This window comes from Condylura cristata, unplaced genomic scaffold (genome assembly GCF_000260355.1).
Source record: "Condylura cristata isolate star-nosed mole 26May11 unplaced genomic scaffold, ConCri1.0 scaffold00008, whole genome shotgun sequence".
Classification (NCBI taxonomy): Eukaryota; Metazoa; Chordata; class Mammalia; order Eulipotyphla; family Talpidae; genus Condylura; species Condylura cristata.
In genome coordinates this window covers 29,271,869-29,296,048 of record NW_004567109.1, presented here as the reverse complement: position 1 = coordinate 29,296,048, position 24,180 = coordinate 29,271,869, and the positions used below count along the sequence as shown (strand labels likewise).

The window sequence follows — 24,180 nt, the reverse complement described above, 5'->3', positions numbered from 1 at the left end:
TATCTCATCTTGTGTCTGTCCTTCAAGCTCACTAGATTTCACTCACATTGGCCTCTTGCAATTTGGGGGACAAGTCAAGACTCCTTTTCATCCTTTTATATAATATTCTTTGGACGGGTCAGTCACTTCTCAGCCTTTAGATTTCAGCTTAAATATTATTTCTTCAGAAATGTCTCCTTTAAATACTTTATCAAAGATGGCCCTTCACAGCACCCTGATCATTTCCCACATAGCACATCATAGTTCATGATAATTATTTATTTCTCTGAATATCTCTCCCACTAAACTGTAAAAACTATGAGGGAAGGGGATAACCATTGTCTCCATTGGCTAGCACTGAACCCTCACTATAGTATCTTTTATATGGTAGACACTCAGTAAATATTTACCAAATGAATGAACAAATGAGAAAGACTTTAAAAAAAAATGGAACATAAGAAAATACCATACATTATCAAATCACTTACCTATGAGGTGATGGCAGTGAGCGGACAGTAAGGGAATTCAAATATACAGAATGACTATGATGTACCTACACTGATATAGGTACTCTCCATATGTACCCTCTCTACATACTCAATAATGCTAAGAAGTCAACATCATTGTCTCCACTTCATAGATCAGGCAACTGATGCTCAACCTGCCCAAGTAGAAAATTCAGGAGCAGCAAATCCAGACCTATTAACCTCTTTCTTCCAAACCATGCTTCCATAGAAATTAAACTACTGCTGTATTTCATCACTTAAGTATTTTTCTATTATACATATAAATACATTTATATATGAATACATTTCTACCCCCAAAACCAGTTTTTGTTTTCCTTTTTTGTTTGTTTTGTTTTTTAGGCCCATCCTAAAGCCTATTTCAAATATTTCTTGCTATCGGGGAGAAGTGAAGGCACAATGATGCAATAAACCCAAACTACAGATTAATAAAGCAGCATACTGGGATTATTATTTTTTTTTTGAAGCCTTTTTCTTGTCAGAGTTAAAAAGCTACTATGATTAGTTAGTAGGTTTGCATTCTGAGTTTATTCTATGAAACTTGAGATCAACTTATACTGCCATAATTTACCATTTTGCCTAATCACGAAATCTGCTGGTCACAAATCATGCAAAGCTAAATGCTTAAATGGATCTGATCCATAGTCTGGATTTGATACCAAAGGCTCCAAGCGTCTAAACAAATTAAATAACCTGGCTTTAAAGCAATGTTAGTTCAGGCTGAAGCAACATGTTAATGTCAGAAAAGTAGGACCTGGAAAATCCTTAAGCAGTTCTGGATTCTGAGTGGACTCACAGAATTATTACAACAGAAGGGACCTAAAAGATCATATGCTTAAATCCCCAATTCTTAACAGAGGTAGTTGTTGATTTTGCCTAGGAGAAGCATGACTCCTAGCTCCTATTCAAGTGCTCCTTCTGCTGAAACACACTTCCTCCCCAATCAAGATTTAGTGATCCTTTGTGTCAAAGTAACCCAGTAGGTAACACAAAACATAAATACCATGGCGTTTTTCTTATTCGCCATCATTAAGAAACCCTCGAATCAACAAGAAGCTAGAATTACTAAGAAGCTAAAGCCACTTCAGCATGAGTTCGATCCCCACCCCAGAAGTGACCCACATGGCACGGCAGACCTCTCCTGACCTGCCTGCTGCTCCCCTCAGCAATGTACTTCCTCAGTAGGCCTGTTCTGATTCCCACTCTGTCTCTGATGAGTCCTCTCACCACCCCTACACCTCTGGCTTGTACCCCAGTTCTGTATGCATAAATAAATAAATCTTTCAAACAAGAAATAAAAGAAAGCCCTGAATGAGAAATACATACACAATAAAAACAAAGGAGATCAGGACGAGCTTTTTTATTTTTCAATTAAATATTCTTCCAAAAAGTAGTATTTTACCTAATCTTATTAAATTATAGGAAAATAAGATTAGTATTAGAAAAACTAAGATAGAAAAATTAAATGTAGATAGTTAAACTTACATGAAGAAAAGAAAATTATACAAAGGATCAAGAGCTTTACAATTTTAATTAAATTACTATGAGATTGTGCATCTCAATGCAAATTTTATTCAATATTTTTTAACAGTTTTTTTTTTTAAATGACTCTAATATACTGGCTTTTTCAGAAGGAAATCAATTTTAAAAATATTTTTATTTTAAAAATAGCCCTGGTGCAACTGTAGTCTTTTCTCCCAAGTACTAATCATATTTATTTTAATTGGAGAATAAAATACCATTTCTGATGGCATGAAATGCAAATATTTTAAGTTCTTTTTTTTTTTAATTCCAGTACAGAACTTTTAAAACTATTAATGGAAAATAGATTTAGGTCATTAAGTGTACAACACTAATTCCTAGCCAGTTACTGGTATACTGTTTCTTCCCTAGTTCTCCCAAGGAAAACTTAAACTCAATCTTCAGCAGAATAATTCTTAAACATACTTTATAAGCAAAATGAGAGCTTCTGTTTACATAGTTTTTGGATTTTGCTGTTCCCAATTTTATCTGAAACTCAATATTACCCCAAGCCATAATTACCATATTAACTTTGTAATGCACAATTGTATGTAATTCAGCTAAGCAGTAGTTTACCATCAGGCTCTATTCACCCAGTTTAGGAAAAACAGAATCAGGCACACCCATTTAAAAACAAACCTCATGCTATTGCCAATGTGTGCTTTCAGTCTAAGTTATGACAATAAAATATGTGGATATATCTCTATATCTATATATCTCATCTTGATTTTCAAAAGTAAGCAAAGGGAGTTCTTCACAGCTTAGCTTTGCCTGACTGAAGCTGAAGATTCTGTAACTTCATAGCCAGACCCATGTTGCCAGTGATTTTCAATTTGCCTTGAAAAAAGGCCTGTGAATAAAAAGAAAATTAAGTTTATTACTTGGTGTTTTTTTGTTTTGAGATTGTTAATATTTCTACACTATTCAGTATAAGATCATTTATTTATCCCAGTCACTAAAACTTCTTCAAAATATGCAAACTTGGCTTCTGAGCTAGACTTAAAACCAACCAGATTCCTCAAAGGACCTGCAATAATACACAACACACAATAATCCAAAGGCACATCTTCCCAACGGTCTTCTCTTAAAAACTGAGTCTCCTTTACCTCAAAGACAGCATATTTTCTTTCTATCTACCTTTCTTTCTTCCTATCTATCTCCATCCATCCATCCATCCGCCATCCATCTATTTAAACTGAGGTGACATTGTTTTATAACACTCCTCAGATTTATGTCACCACACCATACCTACCACCAAAGTACCCAATCCTTTACCATCGACCACTGGACCACCCCACTCCCACGAAAAAGGTAGTGCATTTTCTAAACGTCAGGTAAACTGGTTTCATACTAGACTGATTTTGCTTAAAAACATTAGATGCAGGTTGTGAATGTAAATGGATACTTTCAGTAGCCTGCTGGGAGAAGAAGCATAGGCATAACACCCTTAAAAACTCTTGGAATCTAATGGAATGTAAATGAAATATCACCAATTTCCTACCTACAGGGAGGCCAGGCAGCCTGCTGAGACCGAGGTGCTTGTGTTCATCTTTGGCTCAGCAAAGGAAATCAAACCAATCTGAAGTGCTGAGCCACAATTCGTTCCATTTAACAACTGCCTGGGATTAGATCACATGATGCTTGCTAAATTTATCATGTAACAGAATCCTGGGAAAACTTAAGAGCAACAGCAAAATTGGGAACATGATTTCCCTGCTACGATCCCAGTCTTTTAACTCAATTTGGAAAGTAAGGGAGGACACAGCGAAAAGGTATCTGGCAGTCACAGCTTTCTAAGCAAGTATATTAAAAAGTTAGCAGCTCTTTGTACCTCACCCATGGGAATGCACAGAGCTCTGCTTTTCCTACACCTTCTGGTAAGGGTGACTAATTCCTTTTTTTTTTCTTTTCTCCCGCCTCCAACTGGACAAACTAAATATTTCCTTTTTATATGGCACACAGCCACCTTCTTTCTGTCTGATGACTTAAAGGTCAGGTGTCTCAGAACACAACATACTTAACATATATCCTTTAAATATATGGACAAGTAGTATCTAGAAGAGAAACCATCTTTCCCTCTTTTAAACTAAAAGAGACTGTTTATTTTCAAGTTATTATGAGGAAAATATGAAACCTTTAAGCTTTAGAAAATCCAAGCAAACACAAAGTTAATTTTAATCTGGTTCCTAGGTGTTCTTCATGTGAGCTGGAGAGCACATTGCTTTGTTTTAACTGTAGCCAAACACTGAAATTATAATTTCCACTGCACTAATGGTCTCCAGCCAAATTCTCCACTGAGCATAAGGGAAGGTCATTAGCACATTAACAGAAAGATTTGTCATTTTTATCTTTAATTCCTTTGGTGCTAACAGGTGTTCAAGAAAAAGAAGTTGACACTTTGCTCCCCAAAATGGTAAACAGAAAAACTGAGAGAACAAGGGCAGCTGACAAATGAAGTGTGCCCACCCTGTCAAAGGAAGTGCAGGATGCACGGTGATGAGGAGCAGTGGGTGGGCAGGAGGATGGCAGCCAGCTCCTATACTGGAGGCCTCTGTTCCGTCCAGATTTTTGGGGTGGACTCAATGTCAGTGCCAAAGGTGTAAATGTCAGTGCCAATGGTGTGTATTCAGCTGAAACATCATAGATGGTATTCTCTCACTCATCAACATGTCAACTGAAATATGCCTGGTTGCTGAGAAAAAGTATTTAAAAAGAAGTAAGAGTGGAATTCAGATTGAATTGTTTTATCCAATTACTAGGGAACCACAGGAACATAACTAAACTAAATAAAACTGAAGCAACAAAAATAATAAGGTTACAGTGAAAAGAAGCATCTTAATTTCTTATTTGTTCTCTGGCTAACAGAAGCTCATTATATCAAGTCTGTTCAACACTGTGTGACTGAAGAATACAAAGATCCTTGACGATTCAGGGATCAGTACATTTTAAACAAACAGAATTGAATCTGAGAATGGTAAAAACCTAAAACCATAAGGCATCATGCTAAGTTTTGTAGACATGTGGTTTGTTCCTTTGAGATACTCACAATCTAATGAGTAAGAAGATTATATTATATTTCTCACTATAATATAATCTGACTAGTGCTAAACTAGCAGTCATAAGTGGTCCAGAAGAGGGACTAGCTGCAGCACCCCAACAACTAGAAGAAGGTGGTTGGAGATAACATCTGAGCTAATTTTGAAACATAAGGAGTTTGTCAAAGAAAGTCAGTCCAGGAACAAGGAGTATGCATAAGGATTCCCTGGTGGTGTAGGGGTTAGAGTTTCAGTGCTATTAAGCTACTGCCACCCACTGCAGCATGAGTTCAATCTGGCCAGGGAGCTGACCCACATGGCACAGCATACCTCTCCTGTCTGCCCCTCCTCACCCCCTCCCTGTTCCTCTCAGCAGTGTATTTCAGTCTCCTGTCTGCTCCCCATTTTATCTCTGGTTCAATCCTCTCACCCTGTGCATCTTTGGCCTGTACCATAGTTCTTGTATGCACAAATAACATAAAATAAATCTTTTAAAAAAAAAAGAGCATGCATAAACACAGAAAATGTAAAAGGCAATGCCTTTGCCCACCATGCTCCCTCCACCTAGACTGTTTCTGCTTTACATTTGAGTACTGCTGCCTTCTGGTCACCTGAGGATTCAGGTCAGGTGTCACTTTCTCTGAATCCAGGTAGACAAAGCTGCTCCTTCCTCCACCTTCCCTTAACCAAAAGCCAGGCATGGCACCTGGATCCTTGGCTGCACTTACTCTTTTACAGATCTGTCTCAATCCAAATTGTGGATGCCCTCAGCATGGGAACTATTTTCTTATTTTTTGGGGCATTTCCAGTACAAATACCTGTGTCTGGAATTACATAAACATTTACTTCACAAATGTTTGCCATTTGTTAAATGAACACATTGGGGATCATCAAGTTTTGTAGATCTGACTTCTTTGCACTTTATGGAATTAGACAGAGGCAGAAGGTGAAGGAGAAAGGGCTGAAAGTCCCTGGTAGAAAATATAAGTTCCATCATACTTACCGACTGAGGGTTCATTTTACCAGTCATCAAAGCCAGTAAGTCCGAGTCAGCCATTGTGATTGTGCAGTCAGCCTTCTTATCTAAAAAAAGATATATAGGAAAAGAAGAAAAGGGAATAGCTTAGTTTAATATAGACATTTTAGTCCAAAGTCACTAACTGCAACAGAATCAAATCCAGTACTAGAGCAGTCTGGGAAAATATGTACTTCTCTGGCAGCCTGGTTAAATGTGGCATAAATAACAAGCAACCATGTTTTTTAACAAGAGAACTGATTAATGTTGGTATATTTGTGCAATGGAATATAATACAGTTACTGGGCAATGTGGATCTATATTTACTGACCTAGTAAAAAGTTCAAGTTATATATACTATTCTGTTACTATTCTGCATGATCTCATTTTTGCTTACAAATGGATATTCAATCACATATGTATAGATGAAATATCAACATATTAATAACAGTTACTGTGTTGTACAGACTCTGAAGTGATCCCTCAGGACCCCTGCCCCTTGTGTTCATTCTTGCCTCTGTGTAATCTCTTTCCCTCAAGTGTGGGCGGGCCCGGTGACTTGTTTCTAGCCAACAGAATGTGGCAAAAGTGATGGGATGCCACATGATTTTATTACACCATGTCATGTTAGCAGACTAGTAGCAGACTCTCATAAACTAGTCACTATGCCATGAACTGCATATGGCAAGGACCACATGGCAAGACACCAATTTAGTTGCTGGGGGTAGACTCTGGAATGATAGCCAATAAAAACGGGGGTGGAAACAGCACATGGGATGATGGTGATGGCACATGGGCGAAGTGGTGGTGGGCTGTCGATAGGCATTACAACTAAGATGAAAAAATGTACAAAATGAAGAATAATGTAAGCAAATATATTTAGAAAATAATAATAATAATAAAAACACTAAAGCTATCTCACAGTTAAAAGGAAATGAATTCCGCCAGACATCTTAGAAATCTTGGACATGGCCCTCCCTGGTGGCCCAGTGGGTTAAAGCGCAGCACTAAGAATTGAAAGCCACTTCTGCATGAGTTTGATCCCTGCCTGCCCCGAGGAGATCCACATGGCGTGGCAGACCTCTCCTGACCTGCCTGCTGCTCCCCTCAGCAGTGGACTTCGTCAATCTGCCTGTTCTGCTCCCCACTCTGTCCCTGGGTGAATCCTCTCACCCTCCGCATCTCTGGCCTGTACCCCAGTTCTGTATGAATAAATAAATCTTTAAAAAAAAAAACCTAAAAAGAAATCTTGGACATATCCCCTTCCCCAGTCAAGACTCCAGATGAGAACCCAGCTTTAGCCAACATCCTGACTGCATTCTATGAGTCCTTAATAAGTCCAGCTAAGCTGTCAGCAGTCAACTTAGATAACAAGGTCTTTGTCAAATAAAGGCAGAAATTGTGAGGTAATAAATGTGTGCATTGTTTTAAGCCACGAAATTTGTGGGAATGGGAAAGTAATAGTTATTTAGACCTGGATTAAGAAACATTTTCTGTAAAGGATCAGTAAATATTTTAGGTTTGCAACTATTGTGCTCAACCCTGCCCTTTTACTGCAAAAGCAGCCACTGATAAAACACAAAGGAGTGTGGCTATGTTCCAATAACACCATTTTCAAAATAGGCAGTGAACAGAGAGGGAAAAGACATTTGTGATGCATTTACCTGACAAAAACCTTGTTATCTAGGATTCTGAAAAACACTGCCACTCAATTTAAAAAGGTTAGATAATCAAATACAAAAATGGGCAAAAAAAAAAAAAAAGGCACTGCACAAAAGAGGGCCTCCAAAAATACATGAAACAGTGTTCAACTTCATTAGCTGTGAGGAAAATGGAAATTAAAAGCAGGAATGGGATAGACAATACCCATGTTGGTGAGGATGAGGCAGAAAGGTCAGTCCGATGTCTGAGGAGCCGTATCATAGGACAGTCACTTTAGAAAACAGTCCACATGCTTCTTCCAATGCAAAACACACACAGGCAGATGACCTAACAATCCCACTCTTAAACTTATATCCACACTAAAACCTGGACTGTATATTCTTAGTGGCTTCATTCAAATCACCAAAAGCTAGAAAAAAACCAAAAATGTATCAACGGGTGAAACTACTCAGCAACAAAGGAACAGGCAGATACATGAAACAACCCAAGAGAGGCTCTGTGAAAAGGGAGGAGGCTCAAAGGCTACACACTCTAGGACCTATTCACATGGCATTTGGAAAAGGCAAAACTGTAAGGAAAGAAATCAGATTAGCAGTTGCCAAGGTCTGAGGGTAGGAGAAGGGGATAGGCTATAAAGAAACATGAGGACACCTTTTAGGGTGATGAAAATATGTCATCTCTTGATTTCGCATTTGTTTAAATTCATAGACTAGTAAATCTGAAAAGGGTAGACCTTGCTGTTTGTAAATTTCACCTCAGTGAACCTGACTTAGAAAAAACAACTGACATGCCAGATACTGTCACAAATGTGAAGCAAAAGAAACTGGTTTATCCAGATCCAAATACTGTTTGGTTATATTGTACCTCAAGCTCTAGTATTTCTACTCCTGGTTATATGCCAAAGGGAAATGAGTCCAGATGTGCACCCAGATGTGCACACATGACACACTGAGAATATTCCTAACAGCTTTATTCACAAGGCCCAAAAAGGGAAACACTGCAAAGACACATGGAATGAACTGATAAGTTCTGGGGCATTTACATGGTAAAAACAATTACTATATACAATAACATTAATGAATCTCACAATGCTGAGTAAAAGCCAGAACTTAGCAAGTAAAGACTCTATGGTTCCATTTATATGAACGTCGAAAATAAATAAAATCAATCTCTGGTGATAGTACTTGGGATAGTGCTTTTTTTTGGAGTGGTTAGTAGTGGGAAGGGGCACACAAAGGGCTTCTAGAATAATATCAGGATTTTGCATCTTGGTCTGGAAGATATACTCATTTGTAAACAGTTCTAGCCCTCTATTACAGATTATACTTCAATAAAAAACTTAAACAACAAAATAAAACAGGCAGTGGGCCAGATTTAGTCCACAGGCCATAATTTGTCAATCCTAGATATAAATGGTGGGGTAACAGGAGAGTTAATTTTTTGCTTTGTTTCTCTATGATTTATAATTTCTTTAACACTAAGTGTGTATTACTTACATAACACAAAGTTTTAAGAATATTCATTTTTAATATAATCAAAGTGTAATGAAAAGAAGACAGAAAAACAAAAACTCTACTAATCTCATTATTAACTCAGCCATGTCCACCTTGGGCAATGAGAAGGAAATTCTTGACCAAAATCAAAATTTCAGCAGTCATGTTTTACTAGGCAATCAATGTAACTGGTCACGCGCTATCTCACCCTTCTGTGCCAGCTTTCTTTACTGCACTTACTGAAACTGCCCTACTTGTTTGTACATGTGTTTTTTTTTTTTTTTTTTTGTCTGTATTTAACCAGTAGAATGAAAACTTCATGGGTGCAGGGTCAGTATTTTTCACTCCTATATCCCCCAAAATGAGTAAAGGACAATCAATAAATACATGTTGAATAAGTAAATAGATACGTAGAGCTCAAAGAGTTACCAGCATATGGCCTAATCACTTGCCTTAATGAAAGAGAGAGCGGATGTTATGGCTTGAATCAGTGTAACCCCTCTCAACTCATATGAAGTTCTAATACCTGATGAGATAGTGTCAGTAGGTGAGGCTCTGCGAAGTGATGAGGATGGTGCTCTAATGAATGAGATTAGTGACTCCAGAGAGACACACAGCCCACTCTGCCATGTGAGCCCACAGCAAGCAGATACTGGCTATGAATCAGGCAGGAATGCTGGAACCTTGATTTTGAGCCCCTAGAACTGTGAGAAATAAATTTCTGCTGTTTTTAAGTTACCCAATATGTGATATTTTCTTATAGCAGCCCAAACAGACTAAAATAGCCCAAACAGATTAAAATGTATTGGGTTGTCTGAAAGGTCATGATACATTTTTTGTTTTGCATGATTTTTCTGACAAGCCAATAGTAATGCATAGCATGCCTATTTTCTTAAATAACTAAAACACTGGAAATTAAAACATTTGTACTATGTATATTATAACTGAGGGATAGTCCTTAAGAAACTGAGATTCAGTGGGTAATCCACCTTTGCCTCTAACAAAATTTCTGGTATCACCAGAAAAATCACTTGGAAGCCCTGAAAATGTAGGGATTCACAGTCAAGAAAAATCCAATTCTCTTGTAGATACATAGCGTCAAAGAGCAGGTAAAGATATAGCTAGCAAACTGAGATAGGCAGAGTTGATTCATAGACTCGATCTTAACGTTCTAAGAAAATGTCCTATCACTGAAAGTGAAGTCTGCTGCTACTGATGTAATGTTAGCATTTACTGAGCTCTTACTGGACTGAACACTTCACATATATTGACTCATTTGATCTTTACTACAACCCTAGCAGGGTCAGAGAGGTCAAACAACTTGCCCACACAGCTAGTAAGTAACTGAGATAAGTCTGAAGATTTCTGCTGCCAAAGTTCATACTTTCAACTCTTACGTTCTATGGCTTCTCTTGCTACAGAAAGGATCCAAACATTCAACAATTCGGTTTTAACTGGGCTGTCACCAATTCATCATCTTCATGATCATTACCAAGTTCTTAGAATATAAGTAAATATTCTTAGAATATAACATAACCATCTTCATGATCATTACCAAGTTCTTAGTAAGTCCTACTTTACTAAAAGTAAAGTGTTCAATACTATATACATGCCAAGAGAACCAGCAATTCTCTTTAAGATGCCAGTTTATACTGGCACAGGTTATTAATGCTTTATTGTAGCTTGTCTCTAACAAATGGCTATTTGTTGGCTGATGTAAAAGGAGCTGACAATTTCCCATGGTGGCTTTTACTGAGTAAGTCCCTATTTCACCACTCCAGACTGCCAACAAGTATCAGTTTCCACAGAAGTTACCCTGCCCCAGGGTAATCCCATCAGGTCTGGGATGGGGCACCAAATGTGAGAACAGAGCATTGTGAAAAGTCTCTATGCAGAGGACAAGGTTTTTCTGAAATTATGTAATAATTTTCCATACACATATTATCTTTCAAGACAAGTACCAATAATAAAATAAGAGGAAAAAAATTTTAATCACCTTAACATTTGCCTGGGCATACCAGAACACAATCCTGAAGCAGCTATTAATCTTCATCACTTAAAAAAAATGGCAATATTTCCCAAAATTTCTTTTCATTTCTAAAAGCTAGTCTAGAGGATGCATTCAATGTTTCTTCTTATTACTGCCTTAGAGTGACAGTTCATAAAATGGAACCGTATTTTTTTCCCCTATCTGAATTCTGATCCAGTAGCCCATGTAACTCACACTGCTCTTTAATTTTTCTTATGTCTCCAAGCTCTGGAACCTGCCAATCTCTTCTCTACCTCGAAATGCCTCATCTCCCCTCTCAGATAAAGAATTATTCATCCTCCTTGTGAAGGTGACTTTCCTTCCTCCTGTGCCTCTGATAGCATCTTCTCTTTGGGAGTATCTTCAATAACATATCAGGAATGAACCCTGCCATCTTTGTTAGATGACCTTCTCCTACACAGCTCCTAGGTTCCATCAACTTCACCCCACACACACCTTGAGCAATGACCCTGTAACAATTCCCATTTTTTTCTCACTACCAACATTCATATCCTTTCTGCTCACTTAGATGGGAACATCTGTCTTCCAAATGTTCTCTCTTGCCTCTGATTTCTGTGCTAAATTACAACTGTCTTTCCCATTTCTACTTAAAATGTTTTAATGGATTATATCTCATTCAAGGTCCACTGTATGGGATTCGGCCTTCCAAAATTAGTTCCCATCCACCATATTCTAATATGACTGCCATTAGGTTTTCTCCAACAAGAGAATCACAACATGTAATATACCTACCACTTATTGAATGTTTACTAATCATTTGTCTATTCTGCTGTTTGTTTTTAAGTTATTTATTTATACTAGCCTCTGAGAAGACAACAGTGAAGCTAACAGGCAAAATACTCTGGCTTCATGCAGTTTACAATACAAAGTGCCTATTTGGAATAATCAAATAAGTAAATTATTATGCATGTCATATGACAACAAGTTCAATTAAGAGAAACAAGGTAGAAAGGATGATAAGGAATGATAATGAGGGTCTGACTTTAAAAGTGTGTTCAGGGAACAACTCACTGAAAAGGTGACATTTGGTAGAACCAAAAGGAATGAGGAAGTAAGCCATGAAACTGAGGGAAGTTAATTCCAGGAAAAAGAAAGAGTAGAAAGCCCCTGCTTTCTACCCCATCATCAAGCAATAATAAAGAGGCCAGTATGACTGGCGCAAGTAAGGGAGTGTGTGCCAAGAGAAATCTGGGGCTAGATGATGTGCCAGTAACTCTGATTTTCACTGAGTGCTCTGAAAGCTTCAAGCTCTGAGCAGAAGAGGGTCACTATCTGACTTAAGTGTTAAAATGATAACTCTGATTGGTAGAAAAGAATCTACAGGGAGCAAGAATAGAAACAGGGAGTCCAGGCCAAAATCTGATGATCGCTTAGACCAAGGAAATGGAGGAGGACCAGATTTGCTGAGAATCTAAGAAAAAGAGAAGCCAATGATGACTTAAAGGTTTTTGGACTAAGAAACTGGTATGGTAGAAGAGCAATTTACTGAGCAAGGGGAGACAGTGAGAGGAGTACATAATTAAAGGGAATGGGAAGAAGATCAGGAATTCATTTTATATAAAATACGTTCTTTTAGGGTACCTATTAAATATTCAAGAAAATCTGTGAGTTAAACAGCTGGATATATGGCATTTCATGGGTGGTCCACACTGGAGATCACATGGAGATATAAATCTAAGTGTCATCAGTGTAGCTTAAGACTTGATGAGAATCCCAGGGTGTGAATTAAGTTGAACCCTGGGGGACTCCAACATTCAGAGACTTGGAAATGAGAAAATATGAAACATGGACAAGAAGGTGGAGCCAAAAGGTCAGAGCCTGTAAGTGTAATGTTATCATGAGAACTGGGTATTAACCACTATATTTAGCAACATGGTAGTCATTGCAACCTTGACAAAAGTAGTGTTAGAATAGTGAAGGGGACAAAAGCTGTCTGGAGTGGGTACAAGAAAGACTGGGATGGAAGGGGGTAGAGATAATGAGTCTAGACGAGTCTTTGAAAGCCACATAACCACACACTGAACCAGGTGCTTTACAGATTCAAAGGTAATTCTTCATCCTCACACCACCCCTGTGAAACAGTTACCACTTCTTATTCCCATTCACAGGTGACAATACTGAGGCTGAGAGAGTTTAAATGTGTTCAATGTGAGAATCTCTGAGTGACAAGGCCAAGACAAAACCAAGAATGTCTAATTCCCAGAGCAAATGATTGGTGACTCTGTGATAAGGCTCCCAATCTTTGGGAGAGAGCAGCAGTGGCCTGTTCCTGTAGACAAAGATTCACTAGTTCTTTAACAAAGTCCCATCCCTCTGAAGCTAGTCCTTCTGGGAGCACCAAAGCAGACGCCTGCTTTCCTTTGTGAACTGACAGTGTTCCTCTGAGACACTATGGTACTGACCTGAGTTAAGAAGCACTGATCCTTTGCCGTTTTTCACATCCACCACCCAGGAGGCTTCTTTACCCCCAGGGCCATCTTTCACTTTGAAGGCAAAAATACCACCAATTTTCTTCACAAACTGTTCCCCTTCCTGGAAAGAAAAATAACATCAGGAATTATATTACGTTCATTTTGCTGGCTTTTCCCCCAAACAAACTGAATGTTTAAATAGATACATGACGTGAACAGCTGGGCCAGCAGGCAATCCTTGAGCGCCCTTAGAATCTTTTACCAAGAAAATTCTGAAAGGCAACAACTTCCTCATCTGCTGAATCTTTGCTGAAAAAATGGCTTTCTGGACACAACTAGAAAGAGAGAGTTAAGGATGGGAGCGCAACATTTTCAAACAGAATAGCCTAAATTTGTCTCAGTAACTTCTGAAAGAGTCACTCTGGCCCTCTAGAAATGTAGAAGTTCCCACTACTCCCCACCTTTAAGCAGATAAGTTCCTTTACTTATACTTTTGGTTTCCCACGATAAGAACATAAGTGGTTCTGAGATCACAAGCCTTTTTTTCTTAATTAACTCATTTTCTGGATAAATATAAATAAGTATATATGTAATATATCACTACCACTTACTTTTGAATCCTGGGAAATGACAATAGACTAACAACAGAAGAAAGTAACCTTAGATCCATATCTCTGTAGGTTGGTTTCCTTTCTTCCTCCTTCCTCTCCCTTTTATTCTCATTCTGTTTCCTCTTTTATTACTGAAATGTTTATTGGTTGGAACAGTGACCAGCACAATAGGTGTTAGAGGAATAAATGATGGCAATGTACTATGAGCACTACGATGATAACCTGAAAGGTATCATCATAGTGCTTAGAATCAACTGCCAATATTTTCTGGTAATACCAAGAAACCAAAATGACTGTTAGAATTTGACAGTGAAAGAAAAATTCTCTACTTTGCCTTCCCTTGAAGTAATGTTCAAATTATCTTAAAATTAACTTTGAATAAAATTGACATGGGCTTCCCTGGTGGCACAGGAGTTAAGTCTCAATGCCATCACACTACATCCACTATGGCCTGAGTTCAGTCCCCAGCCAGGGAGCTGACCCAAATGGCAGTGCAGACCTCCTCTGTTTCCCCTGTTAGCCCCCTCCGCAGTGTATTTTGGTAGATCTGCCTGTTCTGTTTTCCATTTTGTCTCTGATGAATCTTCTCAACTCCACACCGAGTTCTTGTATGTATAAGTGAAAATATATATACATGTTAAAAAAAACTACTGATCACTTTGAATTATATAAAGATATATATGTGGCCAATTTCTTTTAGCCTCCATGTCTTTGCTGATGCCTTGTCCTGGGATACTCACCTCCTATCCTCCATTTTCATCCCTACCTCATCAATCAAGTCTCGCTTACAAGTTAACTCTTTGGAGAGACTTTTCTATATGCACTGGACATTTTACAAGGCCTTTGCACATGTACCATGTTTCTTACTAAATCTGTTATTTTTTTCTGGAAATTTTTTTTTCATATCTCTCTTTCCATTATGTCCCCTGAGGGCCAGTAAGCAGTACAACCAGAACACAATCACAGGCTGATTTAACTCTAAGTTCAATGTTCTTTCCATTTGACAATATCATACATCAAAGTAGGTCGTATCAACATTCCAAACTTTAGTCTATAAAAGCAGGGAAGTTTCTGTCACCATAAAATGAGTATTTTAAGAGTTCAAAGTATTCTCCCTAGTCCTTGAAACTTTTTAGGCCTCAATTTTCTGTAGAGACTATCTAGAAAGATGGATCAATAATACTGGCATGCCGGGCCACTCAAGAACCAGCAGCCTCATGACTGCCTACATCCACATCCTCTCTCTGCTAGTGCCTCAAGGATAGAGTGCTAGAATACGCCAAGTCAAAGCAAGAAAGCACTTATCCTGCTTGCATACTTGGAGAGAAATTCCCTCTACCTCAAGACAGACGTAAGATTAATATTCTACTGCTGTTACTTTTGACAACAAAACCTCTTATAAATCACATCCTTCAAGAAAACATTTTTAATTGAAGTGAAAGAGGATAAGGAATAGGGGAATTACAAAAGGAAAGAAAATATGCAATAGTTGTGAAACTGGAGATCATTAATACTAAGAAATGTTCTAAATGCCTCCTTCAGTAAAGAAGCACTTCTGTCTGAGTAGGCAAAAGGTCATGGAATAGGTCCTGCTGTAAACTTAATAGGAACAAAAAAATTAAGACAGATTCAAAGAAAGGCAATGGGGTATTGCTAACAAAGACAAAAGTAGAAATAAAATCTCCTGCCAGGCTTCATTTGCTAAGGCAGAAAATGTATGAATTGACAAAAGGGTCCAAGACTTTCACTTTCTAGTCCTACAAACAGGAAATTGACAATCGTGGGAAGGAGAAAAAGAAACAAGGGACAAGGCCTATGGGAGGGAGGTTATTGAGGGAGGAAAAATGAAGTAAAATGGGAGCAAAAGGCATACATTTGCAAAGTTAAAGAAGACTGAAATTAAAAACAGCACTGCTTGGTTCATCTCAATAAAGAAGTATTCAATGATATATAGTCCTTCCTCATATTGGGGATACTTTCTATTTGTATTTGGTTTCTTTATAAATGACAGAATAACACTGAAAACAATGCAGCAATTTAACAACAACTATCCTATGGATTGCTCTGTAGGCAAATACTAATGGCATAAAAAAATATATATAAAATTTCTGAGTCCTTATAGAGTCCAAGTTCATCATATTGGACACTTGTAATGAAAGAAATTTAAAAAAAAAAAACAGTAAGAAGAATGTATTTCCCTACTAGATAGGCAAAGACTTTTTTTTTTTAAAACCAGGCAACATAGCAGTGGAGAAAGGGTGAAGAACAGAGGCTTTCATGAATTGTTATTAAGTTTGGAAATTGTACAAGATATGTACAACGTTTGCTTTTCATGTTGTAGCTCTAACAGAAACACATGGCTTAAGTGTTCTGAATCCTTTTCTTATTTCAGCCCACTTTGTTCACTTTAATAGATATGTAATTGGAATTGTGTGACTGGCTGCAACAGTGCCTTGTTGGCCTCAAAATTAAAACCAATGATGAAATCCCAAGGTAACTTTAAGTTTGAAACAGTTAAGTCTGACTGAAGAGCTTTATTATGATTACTACCCATCAAGAATTATTGTACATAAAATAGATTTGCACTTGTAGTATAGCTTTTTAAAACCCAAATATAGGCCCTCCCTGGTGGCACAGCAGGTTAAAGCACAGCACTAAGAAGCTTAAGCCACTTCCACATGAGTTCGATCCCCGCCTGCCCTGAAGAGATCCACATGGCGAGGCAGACCTCTCGTGACCCGCCCGCTGCTCCCCTCAGCAGTGTATTTTGTTGATCTGCCTGTTCTGCTCCCAGCTCTGTCTCTGGCGAATCCTCTCACCCTCCGCATCTCTGGCCTGTACCCCAGTTCTGTATGAATAAATAAATCTTAAAAAAAGAAAAAACACCCAAATATACTGAATGATCCTAGTTTCATAAAATTGTTATGTCCGCTACACAGAGAGATGTCTGAAAGAATGTCAACACCACTGTTAACAATTTAGTGAACTTCTAAGTGGCATTTCAAAAGATCGAAAAATTCTTTTTTATGCGTCTATATAGTATGTTTTCCTAATTGAGCATCAAGCATACTGTAAGAAAAAACACTTAAAACTACTTTGAAAAAGTTAAGCATAAAAGATTTCTTTTTCAAAATAGTTGTGAAAATTCTTCTTCTGAATGATTTTAAGTAAATTATTTTAACTCAGAAGGAAATTACACACACACAGAAATTAATATCTTTACATATGAACCTTGTCGATAATTATTATCTCCCTGACAAAGAAAGGGCTGAGAAAAGAGCAAAAATAATTTATAACCTTTCTCCAATGTTATTGTTTTAACAGTATTTTGCAATAGTTTTCTAAATAACTCAAATCTAGAGATTTATATATCTCTGGAAGGCAGTCTTACCAGACTTACAAGAAAGATGTAATAGATACTCAGAAATTGAAAATATACTGAGTGCTTAGTGAATTAATATAAATTTTCAACTGTACTACTTCAAGACAATACCTGAAGTTATATGTAAGGCAATAGCTTCCTCAGCCAAGGACCTCCTTGGTAATATTTTATATAAATCGTATTTACCTCTTCAAGCTTCTTCTCAATCTCCTTAAATACAAGATTTGCCTTAAATCCATCAACTGCAGAGCTGGTTGGAACTGCCACAACTTGACGAGTTCTATAGAATGGAGGAAGAAAATAATAAATTTTATTTAATGGAGCCAGACAGATACTAGGTCTTTCAACATCTATATAGTGATTTTCAGAAACACTAAGAAGGGATGTTAGAAGTCTTATCCAGAAGAAACTTATATTAAGCCCATAGAACAATTAAGCTTTTCTTCCCTTTTTTTTTTTTAACCACATAATAAATGCTACCTAAGTGCTAGGCAACTCTCCTGAGACAAAGGTAAACCACAGAAACTACCCTTAATGAAGCTTATTTATATTAATGGAGAAGATACACAAACCAAGCAAAAGAAGAAGAAAGAAGTAGAAACATAGTTACTATGAAGAAAGTAAATAAGGTGAAAAAGATAAAGTAGATTTATTTGTGTCAGATATCCTATTTTAACTAGCCTGATCAAATAGGCCTCTTGAGAAGGTGATGTTTAAATTAGTTCTTAAATTATGTAAAATGAGATAGTCATGCAAAGATTTATGTGGGAAAGTCAGCTCTAGGTTGCAGGAACTGGGGGCCTTCCTGGCAGTACAGGTTTTAAAGTCAGTGCTATCAAGCTATCATCAGCCACTGCAGCATGAGTCTGATCTCCAGCCAGGGAACTAACCCACAGCAGTCCTCCTCTGTCTCACTCACTGCTCCCCTCAGCAGTATATTTCAGTCAATCCACCTGTCCTGTCTTCCACTCTGCCTCTGGTGAATCCTCTCACAGCACACACCTCTGGCCTATACTCCAGTTGTTGAATGCATAAATAAATTTTAAAAATCTTTAAAAAACAAAAGAAAAGAAACTACCTTAGCATTTCTGGGAACTATCAGGTCAGTATGGCTGGACCAAAGCAAAGGAATAGAAGGTCACAGAAACAGGCAGGACAACATATCAAGAGGGTTCATAGGTTATGGTCAGTTTGGACTTTATTTTCCATATAATAAGAAAAACTACAGAGTATAAACTGGAGAATGGCATGATCCACTTTACATGTTTTAAAAATTAAATCTGGCTGCCAGCTGGAAAAAATGGACTGTAAAGGAGCAAGTGGGAGTCAGGAGAGACAGTAAAGATGTTAACTGCAGTAGTTCAGGCAAGAGATGCTGGTAATTAGGACAGAACTGTAAGGGAATAAGGAGTAAGTAGAGGTTGGAGTCAAGATGTATTATTTACCTGTAATATAAGATACAAATTTAATGACCACCTGCCTACTGGTTGTTTGATACTTAAGAAACAATTATAGTTAATGGCCTGCTGTGGAAGAACAGTCTTTATAACCAGGGTGAGGATCCCAAAGGTTTCTTCTACTCACATCTATATGATTCTAAGCAGTCTACCTCATCTTTGTGTACCTCTGGTGGGGAGGAATGGAAGAAAGTGGAGAGTGTCAATGATTTTAAAGAATTAAATGGACTCCTGTGTGTAAAAGAGGTAAGGAGAGGGATTAGAATATTTCAATAGTTCAGAAGTGATAGTAGTCTTGACTACAATGTGGTAATCTGCAGTAGACATGGCGAGAAGGATGTAGCTTCAAAATGTATTTCTGTGATCAATTCTGTAGACCTTGCTGGAAATGAGGGTGCATGAAGGTAGAAGAGAGAAAGGGCAGGTATGACTCAGAGTAGGCCTGATTAACTGAGGGAACAGCAATGCCATTTATTGGGATGAAGAAGAATGTAGGGAGAAGAACAATCAAAGTTCCACATTAGGAATATTAAGTATAAGGTATCTGTGAAACAAGAAGGCAGTTAGGTATGAAAGTCTAGCTATGAGAGTCAGAAAAGTCTAACTGGAGATAAAGTGAGTGTATTCCTTAGCATAAAATATTTAAATTCGGGCCCTCCCTGGTGGCGCAGCGGGTTAAAGCACAGCACTAAGAAGCTAAAGCCCCTTCAGCATGAGTTTGATCCCAGCCCCGGAGGTGACTCACATGGTCTGATGCGGCAGACCATTCCTGACCCGCCCGCTCCCCTCAGCAGTGTACTTTGTTGATCTGCCTTTTCTACGCCCCACTCTGCCTCGGGTGAAGCCTCTCACTGCCCCTGCAACCTCCGACCTGTACCCCAATTCTGTATGCATAAATAAATCTTTAAAAAAATACATTTAAATTCATGCAAAATCGGTAAGTTCACCTTGAAGGAGTTACAGAAAAAGAGAGTTTTAGAAAACATCTTGTGGAACCCCACTATCAGAGATCTGGGAGGGAAAAAATAGAAGACAGTGATGCAAGAGGAAAACCAGAAGAGTCTGAGAGAGGAGAAAGAATCCTGGAAGGAGGAGTAAACTAGACCATATGCTGCTGAAGGTCAATGACCTCTGGATTTGGCAACATGGAAAAGTACAGGTGACTTTGATAAAAGCAGTTTTAAGGAAGTGGCAGAGGCAGATTATAGTGAAGAGTGTGAAGAGTGAATAAGAGAGGAAAGTGATGGTGGCTCTTTTGTACATTACTTTTAGAGGAACAGTTAAATGAAGTGGTTTCTTGAGGAGTGTGGTATTAAGGAATGTTGTTTTTGTTTTAAGACTGACACGTGAAACATGTTTGATGACAGCAACGAGCCAGTAAAAAGGAGATAGAAGTCTTGAAGTGATAGAAATCTTTTCCCCAGCTAGCAATATGTAGTGCAGTACTCTCATGACGATGAGCCAAAGATCCCGTCGGTCCAAGATGTGAAAATAAACAACTGATACTCTACAGTGGATTGTGTTGCTAATGCTTTCAAATTTAAGATATAGTTTCAAATTAGGGTGGTTAATCAGTATATAGTACTATCATAAGTCAAGGAAGACCTGTACTGTATGGGGTGGAGTCCAGACAGTAAGTTCCCATTGGTCAGAGATGCCTTTTCACCTTGTTTGGTTCGGAAAGCTCATTGAGCTAATGAGCACCCAATTTTTCATCCAGATTAGAAAAATAGTTAACATGTAAGGTTTTCGTCAATATTTTCTAGTCCCTCAGTCCTTGCAATTTATTTGATGTGTTCTACCCTTTACATGGAAAAGAGATTACTCACATTACAAAAGGATGCTTCTCTTGACTTCTTTATATACAAAGTTCTTTTATTACAAAACAAATTCTGGAGTAGAGGGTAGAGTCCAGAAAGCTGGAGTAGGGGGTGGAGTCCACAAGACTCTGCGGAGTTCCTTTAGGACATCCTTCCCCTTAACAATTGTATCTCCTATTACGTGTATGAATTCCCTCTACATTTCTTGCAGGTTTCATTCTAAAATCTAAACTTTAGAATGCAGGCATTGCTTTAACAGCGATCAGATTGTGGTCAGGCCTGAACCAGAAATATGACCACCCCATTGTGAGAAGCCCTTGTACTGCATTCTTCAGGGCCATGATGGTGACACTCTGCCTAATGCTTAATGAGATATTTGTTTCTTCCAAGTATGCTGATAACATCAGCACCTGAAAAATGCCTGCAGTGGTTTCATATTGTCAATAGTCTTATGATTGACCAGCCCTAGACTTCCTAGCACCCAGGGACCCAAGGATGAAGAAACTCTCCCTACTCCTGCATGTTCCCATATTCCTTTCTTTCCTGTATAATCTTCCTAATCTTGCCATTAGAAGAGCAGTCTTTTCTGACTACTGACTCTGCTGTCCTCCTGACAAGTTGCCTTGTCAGGAACACTAACAGAACACTTTCTTTATGGAAACAACTTCATGGTTCAGAGTCTGGTTTTCTGAGCTCAAGGGATATCACCTGGTTTGGTCAATAACAAGACCAGCAGCACAGAGTAACCAACTAAACAGGGGCTTTAGACTCGGACAGATGAGGGTTAGAATCTTGATCAAAACCACTTAAGACTTTTTAGATAAGCTGATTTAATTGTAATCATCAATCTTTTCAGGATTAAGCAAAGAAGTGCAAGTACTGAGTGTGTTACAGGACCTCAAAAAATGGTTGTTAAAGAAATATTAAAATTCAAAAAGAAGAAGAGAAATAACCCAATTAAAAAACAGCCAAAAGCTCTAGGTATTTCTCCAAGAAAGATATACAAATGGCCAATAAGCACATGAAAAGATGCTTTACATAATTAATCTTTGGAGGGATGCAAATCAAAACCACAATGAGGTATCACTTCACACCCACTAGAGATGGCTAAAATTAAAGACAATAACAAATGTTGACAAAGATATGAATAACTCAGACTCCACGCAATGTAATATTATTTAGCCATGAAAAGGAATGAACTGCTATATTCATCCCTACAACATGGGTGAACTTTGAAAACATTATGCTAAAAGAAAGCAGCAGTCACAAAAGACCTAATACAATATGAAATGTCCAGAGAAGACAAATCTGTAGAGATAGAAAGTGATTTCAGGTTGCCAGAGTCTGAAGGAAGAGGGATTGGAGAGTGACTGCTAGTGAATACATGTTTCTTTTAAGGGGTGAGAAAATGTTCTAAGGTTAATTTTGATGGTAATAGCACAGCTGTGATATATTAAAAAAAAACACTGAATGTCTACTTAAAATGTTGGGGGGGGGGGGAATGACAACACAGGGGAGGAAAGAACCCAAAGGAATATGGTGATGGCTCACAGCTGATATGATGGCAGAACTATAGGCACTACGATGATGTATGAAAATAAAAAGATAAAACACACTGGACCCTCCCTGGTGACGCAGCGGGTTAAAGCACTGCACTAAGAAGCTTAAGCCACGTCCGCATGAGTTCGATTCCCGCCTGCCCCGGAGGAGTCCACATGGCGCGGCAGACCTCTCCTGACCTGCCCGCTACTCCCCTCAGCAGTGTACTTCATCCATCTGCCTGTTCTGCTCCCCACTCTGTCTCTGGTGAATCCTCTCACCCTCTGCATCTCTGGCCTGTACCCCAGTTCTATATGAATAAATCTTAACAAAAAAAAAAAAAAGATAAAACACAAATTAAAAAAAATAAAGTCAAACAATCAAAAAATGGATGAATTATATGGCATGTGCATTATGTTTCAATAAAGCTGTTAAAAATAATCTTTCAGGCCCTCCCTGGTGGAACAGCAGGTTAAAGCACAGCACTAAGAAGCTAAAGCCACTTCCGCATAGTTCACTTCCCGCCTGCCCCGGATGTGACCACATGGCGTGGCAGACCTCTCCTGACCCGCCCGCTGCTCCCCTCAGCAGTGTACTTCGTAGATCTGCCTGTTCTGCTCCTCACTCTGTCTCTGGTGAAGCCTCTCGCCGCCCCTGAGCCACTGGCCTGTACCGCAGTTCTGTATGCACAAATAAATAAATTTTAAAAAAATAATAATAAATAATCTTTCAGGGGCCCTCTTTGGTGGCGCAGCAGGTTAAAATTACAGCACTAAGAAGCTAAATCCACTTCAGCGTGAGTTCGATCCCTGCCCGGAGGTGGCCACATGGTGCGGCAGACCTTTCCTTACCCGTCCCTGCTCCCCTCAGCAGTGTACTTTGTCGATCTGCATGTTCTGCTCCCCACTCTGTCTCGGTGAGTCCTCTCACTGCCCCTGCACCTCTGGCTTGTACCCCAGATCTGTATGCATAAATAAATAAATCTTTTTAAAAAAACAATCTTTCAGGCTATCCTTAGTGGCCTAGGGGTTAAGTCTTAGCACTATCATCACAATGGCCCACAGCAGCAACCTGAGTTTGATCCCCAGCCAGGGCGCTGACCCACCTATAATAGCTACAACAGACCTCTCCTGTCTCTCCCATTGCTCCCCTTAGCAGATTTCAGTAAATCTGCCTGTTCTTTTCCTCACTCTGTCTCTGGTGAATCCTCTCTCACACCCCCACCCCAAAACCTCTGGCCTATACCACAGTTCTACAAAAAAAATTAATAAATAAAGTCTTTTAAAAAATAGTAATTTTTCAAATAATAGTTATTCTTAGTTTAGGAAAAATATAGACAACTCCACTTCAATCAAATTTTTATCCCTACATGTAATATTTTACCAACACTCAGTTCTATTGAGAGATAGTTGGACAGTGCAAAAATAAGGTTCATTTGTACTAAGCAAACCACAGAACAGGTACATGGTCCCATCATGGACAGAAATCCAGTCAAAGAGCTAAGTGTTTAAAGTCAAAAAATGAAACTTCACAAGAAAATACCAGAAAGCATGACCAGATGCCCCCTTTAACCAAGATGTGGGCTGGGTATATTCCCTAATCTATATTAAAGGTTAATGTTCTTTTTTCCCCAAAGCTGTAGGTGATTATTAAAATCCTTTAATAAATAAAACTTTTTTCA

At 38.4% G+C, this 24,180-nt stretch overlaps 1 protein-coding gene across 1 annotated transcript in view; it reads right to left on the bottom strand.

Annotated features, from left to right (window-relative positions):
* Nucleotides 1-2,292: 2,292 nt before the first annotated feature.
* The window catches only part of SCP2 (sterol carrier protein 2), a 76,782-nt gene continuing 54,894 nt past the window's right edge, over nt 2,293-24,180 (bottom strand). Inside the window, exons 13-16 of the mRNA XM_004679021.2 lie at nt 17,870-17,963; nt 13,682-13,811; nt 6,063-6,142; nt 2,293-2,874 (exon numbers count right to left, since the gene is read on the bottom strand). Coding sequence (XP_004679078.1) covers nt 2,779-2,874; nt 6,063-6,142; nt 13,682-13,811; nt 17,870-17,963 — 400 coding nt within the window. The 3' untranslated portion in view covers nt 2,293-2,778. The remainder of the gene's footprint in view (nt 2,875-6,062; nt 6,143-13,681; nt 13,812-17,869; nt 17,964-24,180) is intronic.